This window comes from Paramisgurnus dabryanus, chromosome 8 (assembly GCF_030506205.2).
Source record: "Paramisgurnus dabryanus chromosome 8, PD_genome_1.1, whole genome shotgun sequence".
NCBI lineage: Eukaryota > Metazoa > Chordata > Actinopteri > Cypriniformes > Cobitidae > Paramisgurnus > Paramisgurnus dabryanus.
The window spans coordinates 20,630,901-20,657,476 of NC_133344.1; the positions used below are offsets into that span (position 1 = coordinate 20,630,901).

Here is a 26,576-nt window from a genome sequence, read left to right on the forward strand (position 1 = left end):
TTTTTATATGATGTTTATATGTTTGTATTTAGAAAGTAAAGTGCAATGCACTACTAATCACTAAAGTGACCACACCGACACAATACTATTGTTTGATAGGGTTTTTATTGTACATTCAAACCTTTACTATACCCATAAACCACAAACATTAAACAAGATTAATAAGACACAATAACTTAACAAAGTTTCATTTCTATAATGCATTTATCAGTTCTACAAGAAATGTTATGTGTGTTGAAAATGTAAATTAAGGCATATTCTTTTCACAGGTTTTCTTCCTGTGACAATGACCACTTTAAAGAGAATGCAATTATTTACAATATCTTAACAAATCCTTTTTTTCAACACACTTGACTCTTATGTGAAAATGTTACATTTTGATATTATATTGTCATCATTATATATATATACTGTATATCACACTTTGATGCATGATATCTGCATGTACATAACTAGTGTCTAAAACACAAATTTATGAACTTAGACCTTGCTTTTCTATCTTTATTATGAACTACATTACAGTAAATCATTTCAGTTTTTTTGTGTGACATCTGTCACTTCTAGACTGCCAGTTTAGTTTGCACTGGGTAGTATTGGCCACATATCTGTATACTTTTTATAACAGCTCTTAAAAGTTTGATATGTTAAAATTGGCTACTTTTAGGCTGATTTGATCTGTAACCTGTAAGTGTGGCATCACATCTCCCTTGATCATCATCCTCCCTCTATCAGCTCTGAAGCTTTCGTATGTTCAGTCTTTTTCTTCATGTTGGTCATTTCATTTTGGCGTACTGGGAAACACAAAAATGATTATGGTTCAATTTCATGGACAGGTCATATTCAAGTTCCAGACTAAAATGCATGTTTGAACTGCTTTAATTAAAAAAAAAAAAACATTGTAGATGCACACGTATTGTTTTTTTTTCAAAGATTTAAAAACTACTTAAAATGCCCAAACTATTAACTGATTTATCTAAACCCTGTCCAGAAAACCACCCCTTTAAGTCAATTCAAACGAATGACAATTGTTTTGTCTAATGCTGTAAGAGTCATTTAACATGACTCAATAAACTTACTTTATTTAATACCCAGTCTGCATCAGATATAGCTCTTTGAATCATTATCTGAATCCTCTCTGAATCATCTTCATCTGCATGGCTGTTAAAGCTCTGCGGAAAAACACATTCACACCTGACAGTAAGACCATTTTCAATTCAGCTAATATACAGAAAATAAATCTACACAGAGCACTTATGATAATAATGACTGGGGGAGTGAATTTCAATGATGTATATGGTTTTACAGACTTTTTTGTTATTTTACATAGAAACATAGACTATCTTGGACATACAAAACTGTTAAACATTTTGCTGGCGAAAACAATGACTAAATACTTTCTTAACTCTTTTTGACAATATTCCCTGGCTGCTATTCATACCTGCAAACTCAGAAGGGCTGAAAAAGGTGACACATTGTATACGCGCCCGCACCCCCCCCCCCCTTACTATTGTTATATAAATATGGTAACAGTTTACAATAAGGTTCATTAGTTAACATTAGTTAGCTACATTAGTTAACATGAACTAATAATGAACTGCATTAATACAGCATTTATTAATCTTTGTTAATGTTAATTTCAACAATTACTAATACTTTATTAAAATCTTGTTAACATTAGTTAATGCACTCTGAACTAACATGAACAAACAATTAAAGCTTAAATTTGTATTAAGTAACATTAACAAAGATGAATAAATACTGTAACAAATGTATTGCTCGTGGTTTGTTCAAGTTAGTTAATACATTAACTAATGTTAACTAATCAACCTTATTGTAAAGTGTTACCAAATATTCTTACATTTAGGCCAATCCTAAAAAAGTTATAATCTAAATATATCAAAAATTCCAGTATAGAGTCCAGTAGGTTGTTACAGTTAATATACAGTAACAGAAATTTGCATATTAAAAACGTGAAGTTGTTCATTTGAAAGATTAATTGAAAACACATGTAGTAGACGTAACACCACTATCTCACATTAAGTGCACTACATTTCTTCAGTCATGCATCCCTCTTTACAGTAAATACATTACAGCATACTTGATTTAATGTGAGGACAGTGAAATTGTACACTTATTATCAATCTTATAATGTACTTAAGTTACTCAGGCAATCAGTACAGGACATCGCTGGTTTATTTTGGCTTATAAAGTAAGTTATATCAACCAGCTCAGGTTAGCTGATAAAGTAGCATCAGAGTAAACATTTGTGCTTGCCTTTGAGGTGCGGGATGGCCCTCCTGCAATCGCTCATCACTTTTGTTTTGATTGCAGCATCACATGTTTAACAAAGGGTCCCTTGACAAAAGCAAATGTGATATGCATCCATATGTTTGCGCTTTATCTCTTCTCTCAGACCAGACGCGAACTTTTCTCTACAGTTTATGGCATACGCAGCACGCAGATGTCCCGCTACGGTGGCTCAACGCAAGCCATTCAGCGTTTGACATCAAAGTACCGCGAGACCAGACTTCTCCATATGTATTTGATTCGCTCTCGCAGTATTTTGATATCATAGGATTGCCCTGCGTGGCGCCAGATGAAGTCCCTCAGTTGTGTGTTTGTGCGTACCTCGCGACCACAGATTCTATCCATCTTCACCCTCTGACACTTTCGTCTCGTTTTTATTTGACGAATAAACAATGTAGCGAGTAACGTTAAGTGTCATTTCAAATGTAGTGGAGTAAAGAGTACAAATACCCAATCAAAAATGTAATTGAGTAGAGAGTAAAAGTTGCTTATATTTTTGATACTCAGTACAAAGTACAAAGTAGCCAAAAAAAAACCTTAAGTACAGTAACAAAGTACATTTACTTTACACCTCTGCGTGTGATTCACAGAACAAACGCACGCACAGAAAACGCGCTTAACGTTACCCCTTTCTTTCAGATGTGAAATCTATAAATCGCAAATTATCTTGAACTAGTATGCATCTGAACAGTAAGATTTCCACCTTTAAACGATGCCTAATTAATGCCATTGACATATAAAAGAGCGCATGTCAATGTTTAAACCCTTTATGAGCAGCAAGAATGGCTTATATTTTCAAAAACCTGCAGCAATCGGACAAGCAAAAGTGCCTCAAAGTGCCTCAAAACTAACCTCAAAACAAACGTCAGTGTCAGTAGCGGTAGCGTGAAAAGTTTAATCCGCGGGAAAGCTGATGCAGCCAAGGCCTTTTAATAGAAGCTGCTGGCAACGCAAAGACCCGCCCTTCACGTAACCCCATTTGTTCAGCTCCCATCCATCGACCAATCGGCTATCCTAACCTTAACCACACTGTGATGACCTCACGTGATGACCAAAGAGCTTTTATTGTTTTTGTGAAACAGACCGCAGTAGGTTTTTGAAACTCCCGTTTATGGGAAGTTTAGACCCCCCCCCCCCCCAAAAAAAAACAAAAACTCTTCGGATCTACATGATTCACGTGGATGACCTTTTTCAATTCAAAACGGCGATTTTCGCCGAAAAGCGACTAGTTTGCAGGTATGGCTATTAAATCGTGTTTAAACAGCAAGAACGTTTTAGTTAAAAAGTTAACAGACAAAATCAAACCACTTTCATCCCAACTTAAAGGGAAATTTTACAAAAAAAAAAAAAAAAAAAAAAAAAAATATATATATATATATATATAAACCTGTATCCACTTCTTTGTTCTGATGAACACAAAGGAAGATATTTGAGAAATGTTTGTAACCAAACCGATCAGAGGCCCCATTGACTTCCATAGTAGGCCTATAGTAAATTTTTCTTACTATGGAAGTCAATGGGCCCTCTGATCAGTTTCTTTTTTTGTGTTCATCAGAACAAAGAAATTTAAACAGGTTTGTAACAGCATGAGAGTGAGTAAATGATGACATTATTTTCATTTTTGGGTGAACTATCCCTTTAAACTGAACAAAATTACAAGACTATATACACTATATACATCCCCCAATGAGTAATAATAATAATTCCTTACATTTATATAGCGCTTTTCTTAGTACTCAAAGCGCTTTACATATGAACGGGGGAATCTCCTCAACCACCGTTGCCTTAATGTACCCCATTGCTGTTTAATCTGTATCATATGATACAGTAATGCCCACATGCAAAATTCTGTAGTATATTTGCATTTAGTACTACACTGATGTGAATATATAGTGAATTGATAAACGGTGGTAAAGTTAAATACTGTAGTATACTTCAATGTTTACTATGGTAAGGTTCGAAAAAAAAATCTAATGCTTGATAATTTTACCACAGTTCACGTGGGTGCAAAAACGCAAACTGCCTTTTAATTTTGTCAGTGACAAGTTACTAAAAATCCGTCTTTACCTGTCTGATGGCATGTTTATAATGTGTTTGCACTGCAGCTGATGGCAAGAGTTTACAACAGCGCAGTAGATAGCGATACAAATGCACCGGTGTGCGCACAAGCTCAGCTCCTGCCAGAGGACACATGAGGACACTTTCAATAAAGTTCACTTACTAATATTTACTTATTTACATAAACAAAATCACAACATTGAACATATGTTGCTTAGAGCGGTACGTTGATGTTGGGACTCATCGATTGTATTGTACACAGTTTGAACCTGTTGAGTTTTTGCATTGCGGCGAGGGAATTACTTCCTGCCATGAAGTGAACCTTTTCAAAATAAAAGTCCTACTTAATGCAAGGTAACTCAGCACCTTTTCAAAAAAAGGCATGATTTGTCCGATAATTGTTTGTTTTGCATACATTCTAACTGTGACTCTTGTTACAGAGAAAATCTGTATTTTTATACTGGGGTTGGTTGATATATAAAAGTAACCATGTTTTTAATATAGTAAATGTCGTATCTATGGGATTTTAAAAAATTGTTTTACAAAATATATCATGGTTAAACTTCGGTGACTGTAGTTAAACCATATTTAATTTGTGGTTAGTTAGGATTTGATAAATTTTGTATGGGGAGGTGTTTGTTTTCAAACACTTCTCTATATGTACTATAAATAAATATTCTTCTCTACTGAATGCTTAATTCTTAAATAAAGGATATCTTGAACTTTTCTAATGAAAGTAAAAATTTCCAAAAGACTGAACGTCTGTGCACTGAGTCACTAAGGGTCCAGATGGCGACCCACAATCCTCTCATTTCATTGAGTGCCAGTGAAAGCTCTCATTGTTCAAAAGGGAAAAGCCCTAACAGCATCAAAGTCATTCTTGATGTGTACACACAAAATTTTCCACACATCAGTGATAACATTTTGTTTTCCTCAAGACAAACCAAAAAACACATGCAGCTCAGAATTTGAATCTACACACTTGATCATAAACAAGAAAAACCTCTGTTAGACATATGTTGTCGTGTCATGTGGACTTATATTAAAGAATGTTAATTTCTTTTTTCCATACATTCTCAGAAAAATTATACAAAAGCTGTCACCGTAATGCTACTCCAGGGGTCTCCAACCTATTTGAGGAAGGGTTATCAGAATGGATGAAACAACCTAGAGGGATACTTTTTGATATAGTCTACTCAAAACTTTTACTTGTTGATTTTATTTTACATGTTGATATGTTTTATCATTGTTTAAAATGTAAACATACATAAAAAGTCAAGCTAATATAAAAAATATGTAATAAATATTACAATTGAGACAATAGAATGTGCTTTGGTGGGCACCTCACAAACTCGGTGCGGGCACCATGTTGGAGACCACTGTGCTACTCTTTAAAAATGCCATACCATATTAATTTATCATGAATTATGTGTAATTAAACCCAAAAAAATAAGGCTACCAACCAACAGCACTACTTTGTATAATTTAATGCATTATTTTAAGTTTTAGAACTGTTTAGTCATACATTTTCTTTGGGGGGCTGCGAAGGAATGCACCGTACACAAGGGGGGCCGCACGCTGAAAAAGTTTGAGAACCACTGCTATAGACCATACTGAAAACCACACAAAGCTGCTTAGAGATGAGTGTAATGTAAACCTCTATAAATAGCTAATGGTTTTGAAACTTCCCCCAGTTGGCAAAAGGGACATCACAGCATTTTCCCAATGTCTTTTTACTCCTCCACAGTCACATCCAGGCCTTCTGATTAGATCTCAGAGCACATGTTTATGTGCAGCAACAAAGAGGAACATGTTGTCTTTTTACAACAGATACAAGGCCAGATGATAGAAGCACCAACATTTCCAGAGTCACTTTTATTGTGTTTGCGGGAATACCATAATAATGGATATCAAATTCTGTTTCGGTAAAAATGGTTAATACATTTGCTCTTAAATTAGAACAGTGATAATATAGGCGTGAAATTTTAATATTTTATTTATGAAGAGTTCATAAAGTTTTAATATCAGGTATTCCAAACTCTTCATGGATATCAGATGTCCTCCAAATACTTCTTGAAGTTTGCAATTCGGTGCCAAGTACCTCAGTCAACACTTTTCCCACAAACAGCTAAGAAACATTTGAAGAATTCAGCGATAAAAATGCACAGAGTCAGATAAAAACAGAAACGGCACATTTTTTTAAATGTCAACATTTAATGAGTGTCACCAATGTACTTCAAATCTACACTCTGAAAAGAGACCGGTGATTTTTCCAAAAAAATAAAAATAAACAGAACAGAACAACAGCCACAGAGTGTTTCCGGTTCACATAAATCAAATGCTTCAGATCATCGAACTCAAACTTTATATTATAGTTGTGTGTGTTGTAAAGCGTATTCAAATACCATTAACTCTGGGTATAAACTTCTTATATTTAATATAAAAACTCAACAGCAGGTGTAGTACCTTTTGGCCAACCAAGCTTGCGTATTCTCATGTTTGCTTCGGTTTTAAATATTCATCTCAACCGATGTCTCTTGGTGAAGTACACCGTGTTCATCATTGCGGGTTGTCTCGCAGGACAAGTATGCTTTGTGATCTAACGGTTGGAGAACACTGGGGTGAGAAAATGGTAATTTGTACAAGAATATGATGATGGGAACCACCTCCAACCAATTGAAATTTGAATGACTTTGATTTTTATATAGGGTTCGATAGGAATATAAAAGTCGGAAGGGACATTCAAGTTTTAAATCTCCACATAGAAATAAAACTGTGGAGGTAAACAACCAAGTCATTAAGCTCAAGAGGTAGAGACCAACAATGTGAATCCATTATATACATATACACAGACAGTTCAGTGTTTCTTTAAATGAAATTAATAATAATAATTATAATTAATAATAATCATCATAATTAACAATAATTAAAAAAGGGCTCTACTTCAATACTCGTATCCACAGTTCTGCAGTACATACAGTAAGACACAATTAACATAATTGGTTATGTTTTTGTACTTATATACTGATCTGGATTATTTCGTTGTCTACACTCTCTAGTGCAGGGGAAAAACAAGAAGAGAAAAAATATGTACAATTATATGCAAGTCTCAAAAATAAAATCAAATTTCACAGCCCTAAAAATGTGCAGGCTAATTCAACTTCTTTACAGCAGTATTACGTTGTTTTTGTAAGGTTTTTGTTTTGCTTCTGTCAAAATCTACCCGCTACTTATTTACATACCGTGTTCGGTGGATCATGGGAAAGCATGCCATAGCACATTGAGGAAAAATAAAAATAATAATAATTATCTAAAAATATATTAAATATCTTCACTTTGATTTGTTTAGTCTGAGTGCAGAATGCATTATGGGAAATATATGCATGTTACAGTGAAACTGCTCCCAAGTGCTTTCGTGACCCACAAACACATGATCAAAGAAACCTTTTTCAGACCTATAATCTCCAAGATTTCTTCAGCAAAAAAGGACTTTGAGGGGTTTCAAGAAGACACTGAACTGACACAAACATTGTGAGTCAGTTAAAAACATGCACAGGGTCCATACATGCACTCACACAATGGTGTTATCATTAAGGATTGGTAACATACCATTGTTTTTATGGAATGGTTCGGTTGATCATAACCGAGTCAACCTATTATCTTTTATCCTTGAGAAATTTTGGCTTTATTAATTGAATATTTTTTGTACATTTGGTATCAATCATCTGCATGCTGCGTGTTCTAGGCAGGGTCCAAAATTAACTAAAGTCACTCCTATCAATAGCGAAGGACAATTTGCTCTTCTTACTGACCATAAAACTGTATTAGACATTATTTATTATAATATATCTTGCTTTGCTTTTGATGTCCTGTAACGAATACATTATTTATTGTCACAGCGACACCTCTCACAGTAAATAAAGATGCACTTGACTGGTGCTCAGTTTATACATCAAGCCACTAAAACAAAAAATATGCATTGTATTATCACCACAATTCAATTTAAAACGCATATTACATTGCACCCAGTTCTATTTACTCTCCAAAGTCTATTTTCACTTAAATGTTAATTTTGGACCCAGTTTCTAGGTACTCCAGCGGGGAAAGCAAGGGTACAGGATTAAGTCATCAAACAAACAGACGTCCCCATATCTATGCTGTTACTCCTTTAAGATATCTCTGCATGCTCTTTTCGGTGCACGCAGGAACCACCTATGGGCCAGACATGACTGTGTAAACCTCTCATATTGAGGTGCATGCACCCATGGCACCTTTATGCTATAGACACACCATCTCTGTGGAAGAACAGCCAGTGGTACATTTTGCCTCGGGCCAAACTCGCATGCTTTGGATCCTTTATGCTAAGAAATGCTGTGCCGTTCTGTTGCCCAAAAACACTAAATACTGATGCAACGTATCCCCTTAGAAGTACTACTAGGGCATCTCTGCAAAGTGTTGAGAGCTAACACTGACCTTTACTGATGAAAGGTGGATGAGAGAGAGACGGTGAGATAAAAACAAACCAAATAAATGGCTAGAGAAAGAAACAAAAAGTGAAATAAAAACTACACACTACAGCTGAAGGAAATAAATGCGATGAGCCCAAGTGGTCACAGTTCGTAGTTGAGATGCAAGCATGAATGAGAGAGAGAGAAAGAGAGAGAGGTTGCCTTCCGTATTACGTGAAGCGCTGCACTCGGCTTCCGTAAAATAAATAAAGCGGGACTACGCGGATCGACTCGATGAGAGTTTTCCTTCAGGGATACCGTGCAGAGATCGCCGCCCTGGTGTCCAAAATACATTCAAGTCCACAGGGGGTCAACTTCGTCGGCCGAGGCTGCTTCGCGGACCTTCGGCGTATAACTACGGAGTAGTGGGTATGCTTTTCCATACCATACAACCAACCCCCATGGCCACACCAACCCTTCCCGTGTCCCGCTTGAACTCAGCAGTGGTTGCTTCTATAAAACTCCATTTTATAGTATTACAGTACACACACATATCAGCAACATGGCTAATCCTAGACTCCAGTGAAATGCTACATAGTTTGGGGATGCCTGGGGGTCAGTAGTCCAGGGGGCTTGAGGGGTGGGCGCGGGCCGGTGCCGCGGGAGGGACGTCCACCACCACTGTTATCACCAACGTCCTCAGCTACTCCCAGACTAGAGGAGACGGAGGCATCTCAGATGGTTGAGCTACTGTCGAGCTGTGGAGAGATGGAGAGAGGAGATTTATGTCTTGTTTAGAAGACAAGGCTGATGTCTCCATCTAGTGTTGAGATGTTGCGGTGGAGAATTTTTGTATGATTGTTTTTAAAATAATTAATAATTGTTGCCTTTGAAATCCTAGAGTATCAAAGTTTGATTTCATTTTAATGTTAGTTTGTGGCATCATTTTTTTTCTCAGTAAATATTAAAGATATCAAGGTTATTTTTCAAAGAATGTTCTTTACATTATACAGTAGATAAAATTTTTGTAGAAAACAGTAAATCACAAAAAGAGTTTCTTTTACACTGGATCACAATAATGTATGTCACCAAAGATAAGATAATAGTCAATGTCAATACCAGGGAAATACGATAGTCAATACAAATTATCCTCCTAAGAACTGGATGTCTACATACGTGGACATCAATTTTCTTTGTTGTTTGCACCATAATATTTAATTCTGTGTAACTGTAACTGTTGTACACAAACGTGGACATTTACACTAAATCTGAAAAAAGACAAACCAAAGCCTGGGTCTTAGGAGGTTAAAATAGTGTGGCAAAAACCTGAAGACATTAAACACGTCATGTTTAAATGAGGTGTTAATAGATATCTTTGTTTTATTTTCTTATAAAATAATACCAAAGTATCATCAAAACATGAGATTCACAACCGAAGCGCAATTACGTTTATGCCAAATAGGTTTTTTTTTAAATATATAAATTGTTTTGTTTGTGTAACTAGCAGTATTAGTTTTACTAGTTTTATTCATAAACAAGTAAAATACAAGAAAAGAATCTGCCAGTAAAACAAGAGAAAGAACATCTTAAAATTATGATTTAAATGGTAAACCACATACAGCCGCAGAAAAAAAAAATCACTTCAAGATTTTTTCTGTTTTTCCAAATGTACTAGTTATGCATTTAAGTAAAAGTAAAATGATAATTTTGTTTAATTCTGCCAACTACCGACAACATTTCTGCAAATTTTCTAATACATTTTTTTTATTTGCATTTATTTACTGAAAAATAAAATGCTGAAAACATGGTCCAATAAACAAAAAGTGTCTTTTGCTAGTTTGAACCCAGCGCAATTATCATTTTCATGTTTAGCGCCATGTTGTTTAAATAGCAAATGCATTAGCGCCTACAAACCTTTTCTTGCATATTTCTGAATTGTTTTTAGAGATTATACTGATCATGTGGGCTATCAATTTATTTACAGCTATTAAAAGCCTGTTATTTTTACTTCAATGACTGAAAGAAAATGACTTTGAAAGGTTTTAATAAAAAATAAAAAAATTCAATACAAATGAAAACCACGCATTTTTTTAACGTCAATCTTAAACTGGCGGTCTTCTTTCTCCGCTTAGTTTTTCAGTTTACAAATTGCGCACATCTAAATAGGGATTAGGCATGGAGCCAGGCACAACTGGCTTTTAAAGAGGATAAGAGCTGAGACTCTCATTGGTTTATTGCATGTTACACCCAAAACACACCCATTACGAGAATAGGAACAACACTTTTAGACTGCGCTTGACCCACAAACCATTTTTCCCATCGTTAAATTAGCAAAAGTGGATTCCGCACATTTAGACTGTACTTTTTAATGCACAAGATCATTAACATAGGACACACAGTGTTTTCAGATCTTGAATACTGTAGAGAAAACAAGTTTAAATCTATTTCTCAATAACAAATTTTTTTTGTGGAGAAAAAAATTAAGTAATATAAATTGTATGGAATAACCCGGATTTTTTAATCACATCTGTCATGAATCTTGTCATGCTCTTAATCATTTACATTTGCTGTTGAGTGACTCTTTGCTTTTGTTAAAATTCAATAGACACTTGACTGAAATGATCACATTACATTCACAAATGATGATTAAAGTCAAAACTGGCCCTTTCATTTTTTTCCACAGCTGCATATGTAAGCATATAATAAGCAAGCACTTACTGTACCAAATAAAAAAAACAAGAAAGAAATCGGATTCAATTTCTTTACAGCATCACCTTAATTAGAATTCGGAGGATGTGACTTGCAAAACATCTTAATGGTTATGTTAATAGGCTTCATTTTCTTATGCAAAGTATGACATGGTGGTTTCTTTGCGAGACGGGAGCATATCCTGACCTGATAAAGCTTTTGAAGGCAGCTGACTGGGGGTTGATACAGAGCGGCACCCGATTCCCCTTCTGCTGCTCCAGGATGAACTGATGAATGATTTCTATGTGTGAAGAGAAAGATGATGAGAGATCAGACATTATGATCCTTTATAAGTACACTTTTGATCTAATCTGAGAAAAAGCGATACAGGAAAATAGGTTTGCCTTGCTGTACGTAGAGACCTATAGACCAAGTTCATGAACTTACAGCTGTAAGTAAGTGAAAGCTGAGTAGGAATTTGGCTATTATCATGTAAGCGAATGTTTGTAGCAATACTTAGCAAAGGGATTGGCAGGGTGAGTACACAAGTACGGCAGTCATGATGAACTAATTGTGTTGATTTAAATGTAAAATGACAAAATGCGATGACAGCAGTCTGTGTGGATCTAAATCTTGTTGTGTCAAAAAACTAACAACTACCGATTCTATACTGTGACTAGGGATGCACCGATACCACTTTTTTGGAATACAAGTATGAGTACTTGCATTTCAGTACTTGCCGATACTGATACAGAGTACTTAATAAAAAAACATGATTTAAATTTACAGGTAACAGCTTTAGTCATATAATTAACAAAAAAACAAAGGACTAGTTTTCCAGTTTGTTGTAAACTCTGCCTCTTTGGACAACACAAGAGGCATTAACCCCTTACACGCCGCTCAAACATAGACATTTCTCAGACCGTGGTATCGATTCCAGGTATCGGGGGACTTTTAACGAGTACGAGTACTTTAGAAAATGTGGTATCGAGGCCGATACACGATACCAGTATCGGTATCGGTGCATCCCTAACTGTGACCCTTATTAATCAAATTTGATTTAGAGATAAAAGCAAAAAAAGTTTGATTTCAATCTTTGACAACCTTACTCACCACTGTTTCTCAATATTTTACTATGTTCTTACCTCAACTAAGATGAATTAATACATACCTATCTTTTTTCAATGCGTGCACTTATAATCTCTGTACAGCGCTTCTTGAATGTGTTAGCATTTAGCCTAGCCCCATTAATTCCTATGGCTCCAAACAAAAGTTTTATTTTGTGCCACCATACTTACTCATGTAACTATTCATGTAACAGTCTTTAAATACGGAAAACATGGAAATGTTTGGTGGCTTCTAAATTTATCACTGTTTGGATCCTAAGGAATGAATGGGGCTAGGCTAAATGCTAACACATTCACAACACGCTGTACAACGATTAAAAGTGCACGCATTGAAAAAAGATAGGTATGTATTAATTCATCTAAGTTGAGGTAACACATAGTAAAATAGTGGAAAACAGTGGTGTTTTCCTTTAAAGATATCATGGTTTTAACTGTATGGATTTTGTTGAAACACCTAAGGCTTAACTGTGGTATTGTTTAAAACTCTTTACTTAAATTCAACTATCTATAAACCTTAGATACTCCTACACTAATGTGGAAAACATGGAAGCTCCTCATGTGTGTCAATCCAAGCGGGGTACCCCTCGCTTTCCAAACACAACTGCCTCCCCTAAAGCGCTTAAAGTCTCCGGGCGGTCGGCTCCATCCGCACTGCCTAATCCTCCAGTGGAAACACGTTGCACACAGGATGGAAGAAGAGGAGGGAGGGTGAAGGGCAGGGTTATTTTAAGCCGACAGCAACGTAAGCCTGCTTTTAGCGACAGACTCTCACTAATACCCGGTGACAGCGGAACGCAAGCGCAGATCCAGGGGCCCCGAATGATGGGAGCAAACGAGGGACAAAAACAACACAAGCAGCGGGCGATCCGGAGCAGGCGGTGCCTGGCAAGACTTCTGATTAATACGCAGTGGCATGACTGGCACGTGCTCTCAAACAGGTCCTATACAATTAAGACATTTCGATCGCTCAAGCGCGCTGTTTACGAAGTGGTGATGGATCGGGACAGAAAATCGAATTAATAGAGCAACAGTGTTTGACACATGCATTGTAAAAGTACTTGAATCAGCCAAAGTTTTTAATTGAATTGAATTAATTGTTATTGATTGGAAATAGGAGCGCTTCTCCATGTCAGATGGCGCACTCACCTTTGACTTGCCGTACTGACGTCAGGTTTTTCTCAAAGCCGTCGTCAAACTTGGGGTTCGTGACGGGTTCGAAGTCATTGGTGTAGACGCGCCCAGAGGATGTGGTGTAGCAACATTTGCACATGCAGGTGTGGTAGCGCAGACGTCCCTCGTCCAGGTACGGGTGTGCCAGCGCGTCCTTCGCAGAGATTCGCTTTGACTACACAAAAACAGATTTATTCAGTTTTTATTTGATACAAAAGAATAAAATTGTCTACTTAATATACAGTACTTTGCAAAAGCCTTAGGCCACCATGCCAGAATTAGATTTGTTGTTTTTGCAATGTTATAGTGATCATATATAATTGTTTCTCAGTCTCTTTAATAGAATACATCCAGAAAATACAGGAAATGTGTATGTAGTATTAAAAACTGTATAAAAATGTAAACTGATGTGTCAAGTTTTTAGGGTAAACTCCCCTTTCACTTGAGCAATAGCAGGAGACTGCAGGATCTCTTAAACCTAAATAAAATTAAATCCTAATTTCTAATTTTAAAGAAATCTTTTTACTTCATTCTGCTCAAAAACGCTCAAGATGTGTTTAGTGCCAATAGAGGTCACATTAAATACTGACAGATGCCTGAAAAAGACATTTAGTCCAGAAAATTTAATATTTTTTTGTTCATATTGCCTATATTCTCTGTTTGTATCTTAATAAAATATATTGAAGATTTTTGTATAAAAATAAAACTGTTTTATATCAATTAAAAATATTAAAATAGTTAAAGCTGTTTATATTATTAAGGCCCCATTGACTTCTATAGCAGGAAAAAAATACTATGGAAGTCAATGGGGTTTCTGATCGTTTTGGTTACAAACATTCCTCAAAATATCTTCCTTTGTGGTTATCAGAACAAAGAAATGTATACAGGTTTATTACAACATGAGAGCGAGTACATGACAACAGTATATTTTCATTTTTGGTTGAACTATCCCTTTAAAAATATATTTATATAAAAAGTAATTATTGTAATTTTATATTCATTTTATTTACATTAAGATTCCTCATTTGCCAGATGCTTTTATCCAAAGTGACCAATGATTTTGAAAAGCTAACTGTTTCAAAAACATGTTTCTTAATATCTTCACTTGGAAGTTAATAGAACGATGTTCAATGAATAAAAGAAGCTGCATGTGACAGTTGAGTTATAACTTGTGAGAGTCTAATTATTTGGACATTTCAAGACTAAATAAATGGCAAGGTAGTAAAAAGTGCCAAGTTAAACAATAGTGGCATTTTTTGAAGAAAATAATGTTCTGCTGGATGAAATGCAGTATATGTTATAGTTTACATTGTTTAAGTCTATAGACTGTTTCATCGGACGAACGTGCGTTGACGCGATTAAGCGTCTGAGACTAAACTTTACTTCCAATTTCTATTTGTTTAATGGTCTGCCTAGTTGCTAAACTGAACAAATACCTCATCTAAAACAAAAAATGTTGGATTACTGCTATTTGATGGGAGGTTTGGGAGTTGATCTGTAGTTAAAGGGACACTCCACTTTTTTGAAAATATGCTCATTTTCCAGCTCCCTTAGAGTTAAACATTTAGTACACAATGTAACTACAGAAGAGTCAAGTTTTAAATAGGAAAAATATCAAAACTCTTTGGTTATTTTTATCCAATGCTAATGGTCTAATCAGATTCAATGGATTATGCTAAGCTATGCTAAAAGTGACACCGCCAGACCCGGATATCAGCCGAACGTATTCCAAAACGATAAAAATCAAATGTTTAATTCTAGTGGAGCTAGAAAATTTGCATATTTTCAAAAAAGTGGAGTGTCCCTTTAAGATTGCATACATTATATAGTACACATTTTACATAGTAACATTAGCTTAGTGTAGTTTTTGAGATGATGTTTATTTTGCTTGTTATCAGAAATAAACTATTATAAAAGGACATTTTTGTTATTGATTCTTTGCGGAGTTTACCGGAAGTTACGTTTGTTCCACAAAAGCCGTTTGTTTATGTTGTTACTGCTGAAACTGTCTATAAAGAAGATAAATAATTAAGAAAACTCACTGGGTCAAAAACCAACATCCTACAGAGGAGGTGAACGGCCTCATGGGTTGCTTGACTGGACAGTGTATACAGGACAGGAAGTGAAGGCTGTAGAGGCAGAAAATTACATGATAAGTATTTTATCCCTAGCACCACACTTATAAATTCACATAAATACAAAAAAGATCATAAATTGAATGAATGCACAAATACACAGCGAGACATCGCAGAGAGATTGCAAGCGGGTGCAAATATTTTTCAAAACAATACAGACACAGGGCATCAATTGGGTACTCAGCGTATACAATTGCTTTTTAAGTACATGGATCAATAAATAATACAAATGCCTTTTATTTTCTTTCTAAAAGATGAGAGAGAGAGAGAGAGAGAGAGAGAGAGATGCGCTATTTAACTCTATTTAGTGAATTGAAAGTTGTTTATTTAACATGTAAAACTACTTACTCTGTGTAAAGCACGTATAGCATTCAGAAACATTTTTGACAATTTAAGTGCATGTGCGATAGCGGTCTCATAGGGTGTTTTCACACCTAGTTCGTTTGAGACCTCTGGAGGTGGTCTAAGTATTAGGGGTGTAACGATTAACCGTGCAAATGCGCGTTTTCTCAATGAATGAATTTGAATGAATTACTGTGAAATCCAGGCACATCCAAACGCCAGGGGGTGCTCCGGTGCAGAAACTCCCTTTGTGCCACAGAAGAAGTAGCATTACCAATGCTATTCCAGGAAATGTCTACAGGAATTTTTATATTGCTGTTCTTTAAATTGTTTCAGGTATTTTAATGATAATAAAGAATATTTTAAATGATTTTGTTTAACGAGTGTTGCTTTTTTAAATGCACGTTATAAACGACTCCGACTCGTTATGATTTTAGATTGATAAGGACTTCCTACTGACCAAATGCCAAAGAATCGCAGCCTTACAATTTAGAATCGATTTCAGACAGGCATTTTTAATGGGACACATGGTTGAATCGTTACATCCCTACTGAGTATGGTTCGCTTTTGGGTTCTTTTGTGGTTCGATTTCTTGTCAATGAGGTCCCGGTCCGCTTCGCGTGTGGTTTTGACATTATATCAAAATAAACTGCTGCACAGAAAGCTGGGGTCTGAGTTCTTATGAAGTTGTTATGTGAAGAAGAAAGGGTCTGAGATCACTTCAGTTCTGAAGAGGACCGAAAAAAGAACTGGGTCCTCTTTTGAGTCCACTATATTGTGAACACCAAAAGGACAGAGGCCACATTCGGCTAGTTTCTTTTCTGGTTTACTTCAAGTGAACTGGGTTTGGTTCTTTTCAAATGAACTATGTGTGAAAACACCCTTATATAGTTTTAGTAAAAATAAAAATAAATAAATTAAATTTAGTAATTTAAGTACGCTTACAAAAATATTAATAAAATAATGAAAGTTATAAAAAGTATCTTGAAAAGTACAAAACACAAAAAGGAAAAGATATGTATTAAAAACCAGACAATTGATAGGTTAAACATAGATAGTTATTATGCCATGTCTCCACTGAGGGGCAACCTTCTGGTATCTGTTGTGAAGCCAACACGGAAGTGACTTAAACTGCAATCCATCGGCTGGGCACTAGAGACTGGCTCCAAAAGGGAGTCAATCCCATAGACCTCCCATGTTAAAATGCTTAACTTTACAGCAGAAATAAATAAGTTTAAAGGCTGGTACAAAAAGTGCACATTTTGGTCTATATAGCTATTTTTGTCCTTTACGACAACTGTCAAGAGATCCTTCTAAAAGTCCCACATTGCATCTTTAACACAATTTTGATCGTCAACTCTCTACATTTGAGGTCTTTTCCTCCATGCAAATAATTTCCTACAGTTAAACCCGGTCACATGTCCCAACGATATGTAACCTTCTCAGGAATATTAAACGTTCCACAAAGCAGCACAAAATTCTTGCGCCAATAGCCGCGTGCTTATCTGAGAATGTGGGACTGTGGAGACAATGAGTTGGGTTATTTTTAACCACGTCTAATTATCTCCTCCACCCACCAACCCCCCCCGTGCCGACTCGCCAAAGACATGATTGAAAAAGCCCACCGGTAATTGCTTGTTTTCCCTGGTCAGGTTCTTTGAGCGGAGAACAGATGTGAGCCATTGCTGATGATTCACCCTTTAAAAAGCGATGACGTACTGTCAGGGTTCAGAGTAAAACTGCCGAAGGTGAAGGTGTTCGGCGAGAGATGGAGGATTGGCAATGCACGTGGCATAAAGTTCACAGTGATGTCAGAAGCTTCTGATAAAACAGAAAAGCTACCAGATGAGACGTTTTGAGGGTAACTCTGGTTCTATTTAACCATTTAAGGGTGCATTTATCTGCGTATGTGGCCCAGTGCAGTATGGGAACTATTTGTCTGTACTGTATGCTCATGATCGTGTGCAGTGGTATTAGGCAGTATTAGTTAAAGATTAAATGGGATTGTGGCTACATACAATAAAGGGAGGGTCAAGGCCTCTCCCTGTCCCATGATTCAAAGCTCAATTAGACAAACGATGAGTCAGGAGGGTAGACACTTTACATCATCATCCCAGACTTTCAGTCATCCCAGGCATGCATCCAGCTCGAAAACATTCCACCCTCACATTTCTGACAAGGGGAGTAATAGAGCGAAAACAATTTGCTGCTTGAAATCCTGGATAGGATTGTTAAGCCAGACCGATTAGACTTTCTACACTGTACTAAAAATAGGTTTAAAGATTTGCCGAAGGCCAAAACCTCAGTTTTAACCTGGACAAGTTTTTAATATTTTATCATCATCATCATCCTCATCATTATAGTGCATATTGTGACATTGCTTTTTGAAATTGAGGTTCGAGTGCCGACCGTTTGGGTGGTGTGGCATGAGGTTAAACACACCCATAGTCATGTGGCAACTTAGTAACACTAAGTTTTATATACACAATTTTAGTTATAAATTAGTAACTGGTGACACAAGCCCAAACAGTGTCATTGCAAGGTTAAGAAGCAATCCCCAGCTTCCTGTAAGGCGATGTCCACGTGACCTTGGACCGCCCGCTTGGCCCAGCAATACTTGACAACAGGTGCAAACTGCAGCTTTGCCCAGCCGGCTCAGTGCCCAGTGCTCCTTCGTAATCTCCCCTCCTGCTCTCTGCGGCTGTGTGGTCCTGGCCATCTCTTCCCAGCATTACAAACAAGCCATTGATCATCCTGGCATCAAAAAACAACACAAAGGCATTCAGGCCTGTAACTGCAGGGCTAGCGAGCAACCCAAGCGCACCTGAAAAAGGGCCAAGTGAGGACAGACAGGTGGATAAGACTCATCTGTTTGTTTGTTTTGCAGTTAGCACGTACCAAAAAAGCAGGCTTTGTTTCATACGGGCGTGAAAGGAGAGTTTAAATAGGAACAGGCCATTAAACAACGCACGCTGACAAATACAACAGTGATTCTACACAAGGCTGAGCTGCAGAGGACAGACAACTTTCTGTATCTGACAGCGAGAATCTGAATGTGTGGTTTCGTGTCAGCACGTACAGTATGTGTAAATCTTTTAAATGAAGGGTAAAATGAAACCTAAAAATTTATCTGAAAAGGATGATCTTCACTTGAACAGTCAAACAAACTAAAGCGAATGGTGTGTTTGGACTACAACAGGCTTCTTTAGTATATTCGATATTCACAGTTTACTTACCTAAAGGGCTCATATTATGCAAAATCTACTTTTACAAGGTAATTGGACATAAATGTGTGTTGGCAGTGTGTGAACACAAGCACCCTACAATGAAGAAAATCCACCCACTGCTTTTTTAATCCCCATTAAACCAAAGCAGTAATGTGATGTCACACTAATAAAGCCCCGCCCATGGCCACTGACTGACTGGTTAACTTTACTCAAAAGCTTTTCTAAATGTGTTTGTTAGCATGTTGTAGCATTAATACGGCTTAAGGAACTATTGTCCCAGACTGTATTTACTGGAATCAAATCTATTTAACCGAAACCAGTAGCTCATTTGCATTTAAAGGGGCACGCATGAAAACTTGGATCAATTTTGGATATGCTTTAGAAAATGATATTTGACACATCTAACAATATGTTTACATGCACATTTTTTTTTTATTGGACTGAATTTAATCCGATTGCAGGTTACGACAGTACAGTTTACATGCACTCTAAACACTGCTATCTGATGAAAATGTTCTTTAACATGTATATTCTATATAATCCGAACCTAGCGTCCGCGTAAGCGCACAGCCAGGGTTGCCAGATTCGCGTATCCAAACCAGCCCAAAGGACATTCAGAACTAGTCCAAAAGCATCCCAATGACTATTCACAGACCAAATAACAATAGATGATAAACAAAATCCTTTATCTTTAACCCTTAGAAAAAAATTCACTTATAGAAGCCAAATCTAAGTCCGCAAAAACAGAAGAACTTGGCAACACAGCGCAAAGCATCTCTCGTCAAGTTCACGCTTTATCTCTGGATAAATGTACAAAGTCAAAATTAAGATGGAGAAAGTTGTTCTCGAGAAGTTTTTTAATTATATAGGCAAAGAAAACACTTCTCGAAAAAGGCGCCAAGCTATTTTATTGCTTCATATAGCCTAATGTAATGAAAGAGATAAACGCTACAGCGCGAATGTACAGCGCCTCACTCCATTACCTTAATAATGCGTGTTGCAATTGCCTTGCTATTGCATGTTTCTGTGACAAGAATCATGCGATACGTAAATACATTATATTACTCTACTATGGTTCATCAGGTCATTTTATTTCCATATCAAGATTTTAATCAACATTTTTAAAAATGGCCATGAGATACTTACAACATCACTTTTTTGCAGTATGCGCATATAATTAAGAACATTGGTGTATGAGCCATTGTGAGAAAAATATGAGAGAGCGAGAGGGAACAACCAATAGGAGAACGGTGTTTTAAAGGCGAGTGCCACACTGAGATAGGATAACATTCATGCTGGGTGGGGGTGTCTTAAAACTGACAGTCAGGCTGTGTGAAAGCATATTTGTTTCTGGTTTCAGTTGGAATGGAAGCACTTAACACTGGTTTGAGAGCTGGAACAGAGACAGCGTTCGGATGCACTCGGAAGCCCAAACTAATCTGGCTAAGTGTTTGAGTCGATATGATGATAATGATGAGCATCAGATGGATCTCATTTCAAAACAGCCCCAAATCTGATCTATTTTGAGAACAAGAACTGGACAGGGTGAATAAAAATGGTTTGAGGTCTCTCGCATTGAACAAAAACATCCACTTTAATGGAAAGACTTAAAAGTTGACCTGTAAGAGTGTCGAGTGTCAATGTAATTTTCTAATGAGGTCAAGGACACATAATGGTTTCCTTCCATTTCATAGTAATTACAAACAGGACTGGATATTAGCAAAGCTATAGAGCAGGAACCTACTTAACATCCCCGGTTTTGGAATACACTACAGTAGTCAATGATTCAATTGAATCCCATGAATCTGCGAAAGTCCCTGCACCCATCGCACCAGAGGTTACATGGCATCGTCAAACTGACAACGGAAAATAAATCATCAACAATCTGTCAGCAGGTGCCGTTGAGTTTTGTCAGGCTATGTGGTCCCTGGTGAATTTGTTTTACATCTGCCGCAGCTCTGCTCAGCATACACACTGTACTGTTTCATGCTATAACCGGCACACAAGTTCCCCCCTAAAGCCATTACACAACATCCCCTTCACCTCATTCCCTCTGCCGTCTAAAAGCCCTTACTGTAAGCCCACCCAGCGCTAGGGTCATCACTTTCTGACCCGAGTGTGTGTGCATGTGTGTCCTGTGTAGGAGGAAATCTGATCCGATCAGGTTGCCTCGCTGCAAAGGCGGAAAAAATCAGCACGGAGTGGAGCGTACATCTGTTTCTCAGTGCTCCCTACCGGCTTTTACATACACAATGGGCAGGTGGTGTAACAGCATTCAGGTGTATGAGAACTACAAGCTTTAGCATTTCTCAGATGTTTCTCTTACGTAGCTCAGCAGAACTGATTTACTCTTAAAAGATGAAGTGAAAAGATAAACAGATTTAAATGTGAAGTAGTAGAAGACAGCAGAAATGTGTAGGAGATGTGGGAGGTGTAGGAGAAACAATAGAGATGATTGTTCTTAACTGTAGGGAAACAAATCAACTTAAAACTTCATTCTTTCCTTCTTTTTTCTTCTATTTCTTTCCATCTTTCATTATTTTTCTTTCCTTCTCTTCTCTTTTTACCCTCTTTCTTTCCTCCTCTTTTTATGCATCTTTCACTTTCATCTTTTCTTGTTTTGTCTTTCAGTGTTCTTTCTTTCCATCTTCCTTCCTTTCTTTCTCTTTTTATACTTTCCTTTCTTTCTTTGCTTGCTTTTCCTTCTTCACTCCTTTCTTATCTTCCTTTCTTTATATTCTTTATGTCCTTTCTTTTTCTTTCTTTGCTTCCTGTCTTTCTTCACTCCCGTCTTATCTTCTATCCTTTCCTTCTATCTTTCTTTCTGTCCTTTTTGTCTGTCTTTTTTTCTGTCTTTTCTTTCTTTTATCCTTTTTTCATTCTTTTTTTCTGTCCTTTCTTTATATTCTTTCTGTCCTTTCTTTGCTTCCTGTCTTTCTTCACTCCCTTCTTATCTTCTGTCCTTTCCTTCTATCTTTATTTCTTTTTATTCTGTCCTTTCTTTCTTTTATTGTCTTTTCTTCATTCCTTCCTTTCTGCCCTATCTTTCTTCCTGGATATCTTTTTTCTTTCTTTCTTTCTTTCCATCCTGTCTTTCATTTTATTCTGTCCATTCTTTCTTTCTTTTATTCTGTCTTTTTTCATTCCTTCTTTCCTTCCTGGTCATTATTTCTTTTAGGTCTTTCTTTCTGTCTTTCTTTTAATTTTGTCCTTTCTTTCCTTCTTTCTTTCTAATCTGTCCTTCCTTTTTTCTTTTTTCATTCACCTTTCTTTTCTTCTGTCTTTCTTTTATCTTTCTTTTTATTCTGTCTTTTCTTTTTACTTTTTATTCTGTCCTTTCTTCATTCCTTCCATCTTTCCTCCTTTCTTTGCTTCCTTCTTTGCCTTTTTTGTTTTTTATTTCATCCTTTGTTTCTTTGCTTCCTTTCTTTTCTTCCTTCCTTCCTTTCTGTCATTTCTTTCTTTATATTCTTTCTGTCCTTTTTTTATTTCTTTGCTTCCTCTCTTCCTTCACTCCCTTCTTATCCTCTGTCCTTCCTTCTATCTTTATTTCTCTCTTTCTTTTTATTCTGTCTTTTCTTTCTTTCTTTTATTGTCTTTTCTTCATTCCTTCCTTTCTGGACATTCTTTCATTCCTTCCTTCCCTTTTCCTGGCCATTCTTTCTGCCCAATCTTTTTTCCTGGATTTCTTTTCTTTCTTTCTTTCTTTCTTTCTCAGTTCGTCTTTCATTTTATTCTGTCCTTTCTATCTTTCTTTTATTCTTTCTTTTTCCTTTCTTCTTTCCTTCCTGGCCGTTATTTCTTTTAGGCCTTTCTTTCTGTACTATCTTCTTTCTGTTTTTCTTTTTATTCTGTCCTATCTTCTTTCTGTCTTTCTTTTTATTCTGTCCTTTCTTTCTTTCCTTACTACACCTTTCTTTTCTTCTGTCCTTTCTCTTTTTCTTTCTTTCTGTCCATTCCTTTTTATTCTGTCTTTTATTCTGTCTATTCTTCCTTCCATCCCTCCTTTCTGGCCACACTTTCCTTCCTTCTTTCCTTTATTTCTGGACATTCTTTCTGTCTTTTATTTTATTCTGTCCTTTCTTTTTATTCTGTCTTTTCTCTTCTTTTTTCCTTCCTGACCATTCTTTCTTTCTGTCCTTTCTTTCTTTCATTCATTTTTTCTCTTTTCCCTACCACTCTATGGCTGCTAAAAGCTTTCTCTCTTTCTAGTGATGTAAGAGCCTTGCAAAATAATAGAAGCATCTTTCCTTCTTTTTTCTGTATTTTCTTTTTCCTTCTCTTTCTTTCCATCTTTCATTCTTGTTTCATTCACTTCTCTTTTTTACCCTCTTTCTTTCCTCCTCTTCTCTTTTTATCCACTTTCATCAGAGTTGATCTTAAGACTTAAGGGCGATTTATAGTCGTGCGTAGGTCCTACGGCGTTGCAGCGACGGCGTAGGTTCCGCATCGGTTTTCATTTATACTTGTGCGTCGCCCGTCCGCGTCGACGTGCAAACACACGCGAAACCGCTGGTTGGTAGTAATCACGCGTGTAACCACAGTAGCAGCAGAAGTCGTCACAGAAGAAGAAGCTAAGCAAGTTAACCCACAAACGAAGAAGAAATAGCAACTTGTTGTGTATAATTTGAGAAGACCAGCAATGATGGAAGTAAATAAACAGCGACTTATTTTGCAGTTTGAGTTAAATCACTCCTCAACTTGGCTTATCTTTGTTTTCACCGTCTCAAACGGAAATACCTATGACGCAGTTTTTTTACCTGACGGGAGGGGTTCTGGTGGACCAATCACAGCGCTTACGGTCCGCGTAGAGCCGACACGCTGTTAGAAATTTTGTGAGGTGCGCGTCAGGCTACGCACAGGCTACGGATAGCCTACACCGTAGCTACGCCGTAGGACCTACGCACAACTATAAATCGCCCTTTAGACCTCTTTTTAGATCGGTCTCTTTCCCTCTTTCTTAATTTTGGACAGACCTCTTTATTTATTCCTCCATCCTGTCCACTCAGTCAAATCCTGAGTGATTGTCTCTATGTTGAGCACAGGCATTAAAGCATACCACATCTCACAGCACTATTGAGAACTATGCTGAATTGCCTCTTGAAATCCTTTTGCCAGACCCTCTGGAGACACACCTCGTCCACTGCCATTTTTTTTTAACCCAAAACCCTTGATAAGCTCTTCACCTTCTCAAAGTAGAGGTGGAGGTCCGGTATACCAAATTTATCCCAGTCATAAAGACTCCAGCACTGGCGCCACTTTTAAAGCCACCTGGCTCCTTAAACAATATTAAATGCATTGACTTCTTAAACCTTCACCCCATGGAATGGGGACCAAAATCAACCAAGACAACTCTTATTTTAACCTTGACTGCACATCAAGCACAGACAATATAAGAGACATACATGAAAGTTTATTAATACTAACCGGATACCAAGCTTAAGACAACTGCTACATTCATATTCTACCATTTCAAAATGCATTGTTGTAAATTCTTCAGCTTAAAAATAATATTTGAGCAATTTTATTTTATATTCTGTTTTATAATCCAATGGTATTGTAACTTCATTAGATATGAAGAGCTGATGATAAAAAAAAATGCTCTTTTGCAAGAAAACATGCTAGATGCACTTAGAGGGTTTTGCATCGGAGCTCTTCATATATAGTGTGTTCATATGCATAAACAACATTTATACCCCTATATAACAAGGATTCACCCCAGTAGCATGATATTCAATCTCAGTGAACATATACTATCAGGCCAGACCACGGCTATGACCCCCAGACCCATCAGAGTGGTCTATGATCTCCCTCTTTAAAATAGAGACCCTGACCAATCCACACGATTAAAACGACATGGCTTAAGAGCCTACAGACCACACACAGAAAGCAAGTGCCAAGGTCAGCCAAATGTCAGTATGACTGAATGAGAGGGAGAATGCATGTGTGCGACCAGAGACAGAGCTCTTCTTTACATTCCGACCTAAATGGTAAAGACTTTTTTCTATTCTAGCAGGTGCATGTCTGTATATGTAGAGAAGTGGTGCTCTTTGATGAGCAGCCAGGCATCAGGTCGATGTAATGCAGGAAGCAAAGGTCCACAGCGCTTCCTCTGCACTTCCTGTTCTCTGCAGGGTATCGCCATCTCAGCATTGCTGTCTTTAGCTACAGAGCCAACACCCAGAGTCAATCTCTCTCTTTCACATTCACTTGCACAGCTTTCTGGATACTCAAAACCATAATCTAATTATGAGATGTGAAGCATCAAAGTTTGATTTCAATCATTGATTTCACATAACTGACCTCATTCAGTCAATATTAAAGATATCAAGGTTATTTTTCACCGCATGTAGGATGATTTTATATAGAAAACAGTAAAATCACAAAAATATAACTTTAGCTGGGTTTTCACAAATGTACCTTTGCAACAAAAATGGTATGCATGCCCCATTACTGCAAATTTAAAGTGCATAATTGTCAATACAAACCAAGCCACGAGTCAAAATTATTTCCTGATGTAATCGACATGATGTCACTACTGTAGCTAGGTGTTCATTTCATCATTTTGTTTACTCCTTTAATAATAGGAGACAGAGTTACATACATAGAGTTGGCAGCAATGCTGTGCATGAATACATCAATAGCCATCATGTCCCTCTCTCTCTCTCTCTCTCTCTCTCTCTCTCTCTCTCTCCTTGCTCTCATCAACTGATCAATCCGTCTGTCAGTGGATTTGATGGAGGACAGGAAATGGAGACTGCGGGAGGGAGTCACAGCGAGAGGCCGGGAGCGAGTCGAGTTCAGGGAGTCCAACAGCAGCAGCTGACAAGGGATTTCTGCACTCCGGGGGCAGGAAAAGTGACTTGATTCCATAAACAAGGTGCACGATCGGTCAATAGGTGCAGGAACAGCCTGTCGCCATGGTAGCGCCACAGGGCCTGCTTATCATCAGGCTTCATAGGACCGAAAACATCAGCGCGAAAGAACGTTCAAACAGTACATAATCCACTAAATGAGTCATTCACTGTCGTGGTTGCTTTTGTGGATTTTGAACGCAGTGTACCTGTATGAAGA

The 26,576-nt window shown here is 37.1% G+C and overlaps 2 protein-coding genes across 2 annotated transcripts in view; both read right to left on the reverse strand.

Annotated features, from left to right (window-relative positions):
* Positions 1-86: 86 nt before the first annotated feature.
* On the reverse strand, positions 87-4,655 carry lyrm9 (LYR motif containing 9). The gene is made up of 3 exons (XM_065280910.1): positions 4,375-4,655; positions 1,077-1,169; positions 87-791 (listed from the first exon to the last, which is right to left on the reverse strand). The coding sequence occupies exons 1-3, from the start codon at positions 4,498-4,500 to the stop codon at positions 774-776; spliced, it is 237 nt and encodes a 78-aa protein (XP_065136982.1). The 5' UTR covers positions 4,501-4,655; the 3' UTR covers positions 87-773.
* A 1,904-nt stretch (positions 4,656-6,559) lies between these two features.
* Positions 6,560-26,576, reverse strand: part of nlk2 (nemo-like kinase, type 2) — a 102,920-nt gene continuing 82,903 nt past the window's right edge. The window contains exons 8-11 of the mRNA XM_065280911.1: positions 15,841-15,927; positions 13,775-13,973; positions 11,709-11,802; positions 6,560-9,571 (exon numbers count right to left, since the gene is read on the reverse strand). Coding sequence (XP_065136983.1) covers positions 9,517-9,571; positions 11,709-11,802; positions 13,775-13,973; positions 15,841-15,927 — 435 coding nt within the window. The 3' untranslated portion in view covers positions 6,560-9,516. The remainder of the gene's footprint in view (positions 9,572-11,708; positions 11,803-13,774; positions 13,974-15,840; positions 15,928-26,576) is intronic.

Excerpts from the sequence above, each read along its gene's own strand:
- lyrm9 (XM_065280910.1), bottom strand. The coding sequence starts at position 4,500 with ATGTGTCCTCTGGCAGGAGCTGAGCTTGTGCGCACACCGGTGCATTTG. Across the intron at positions 1,170-4,374 it reads ATAAACATGCCATCAGACAG|AGCTTTAACAGCCATGCAGA; the intron begins GTAAAGACGGAT and ends GTTTTTCCGCAG.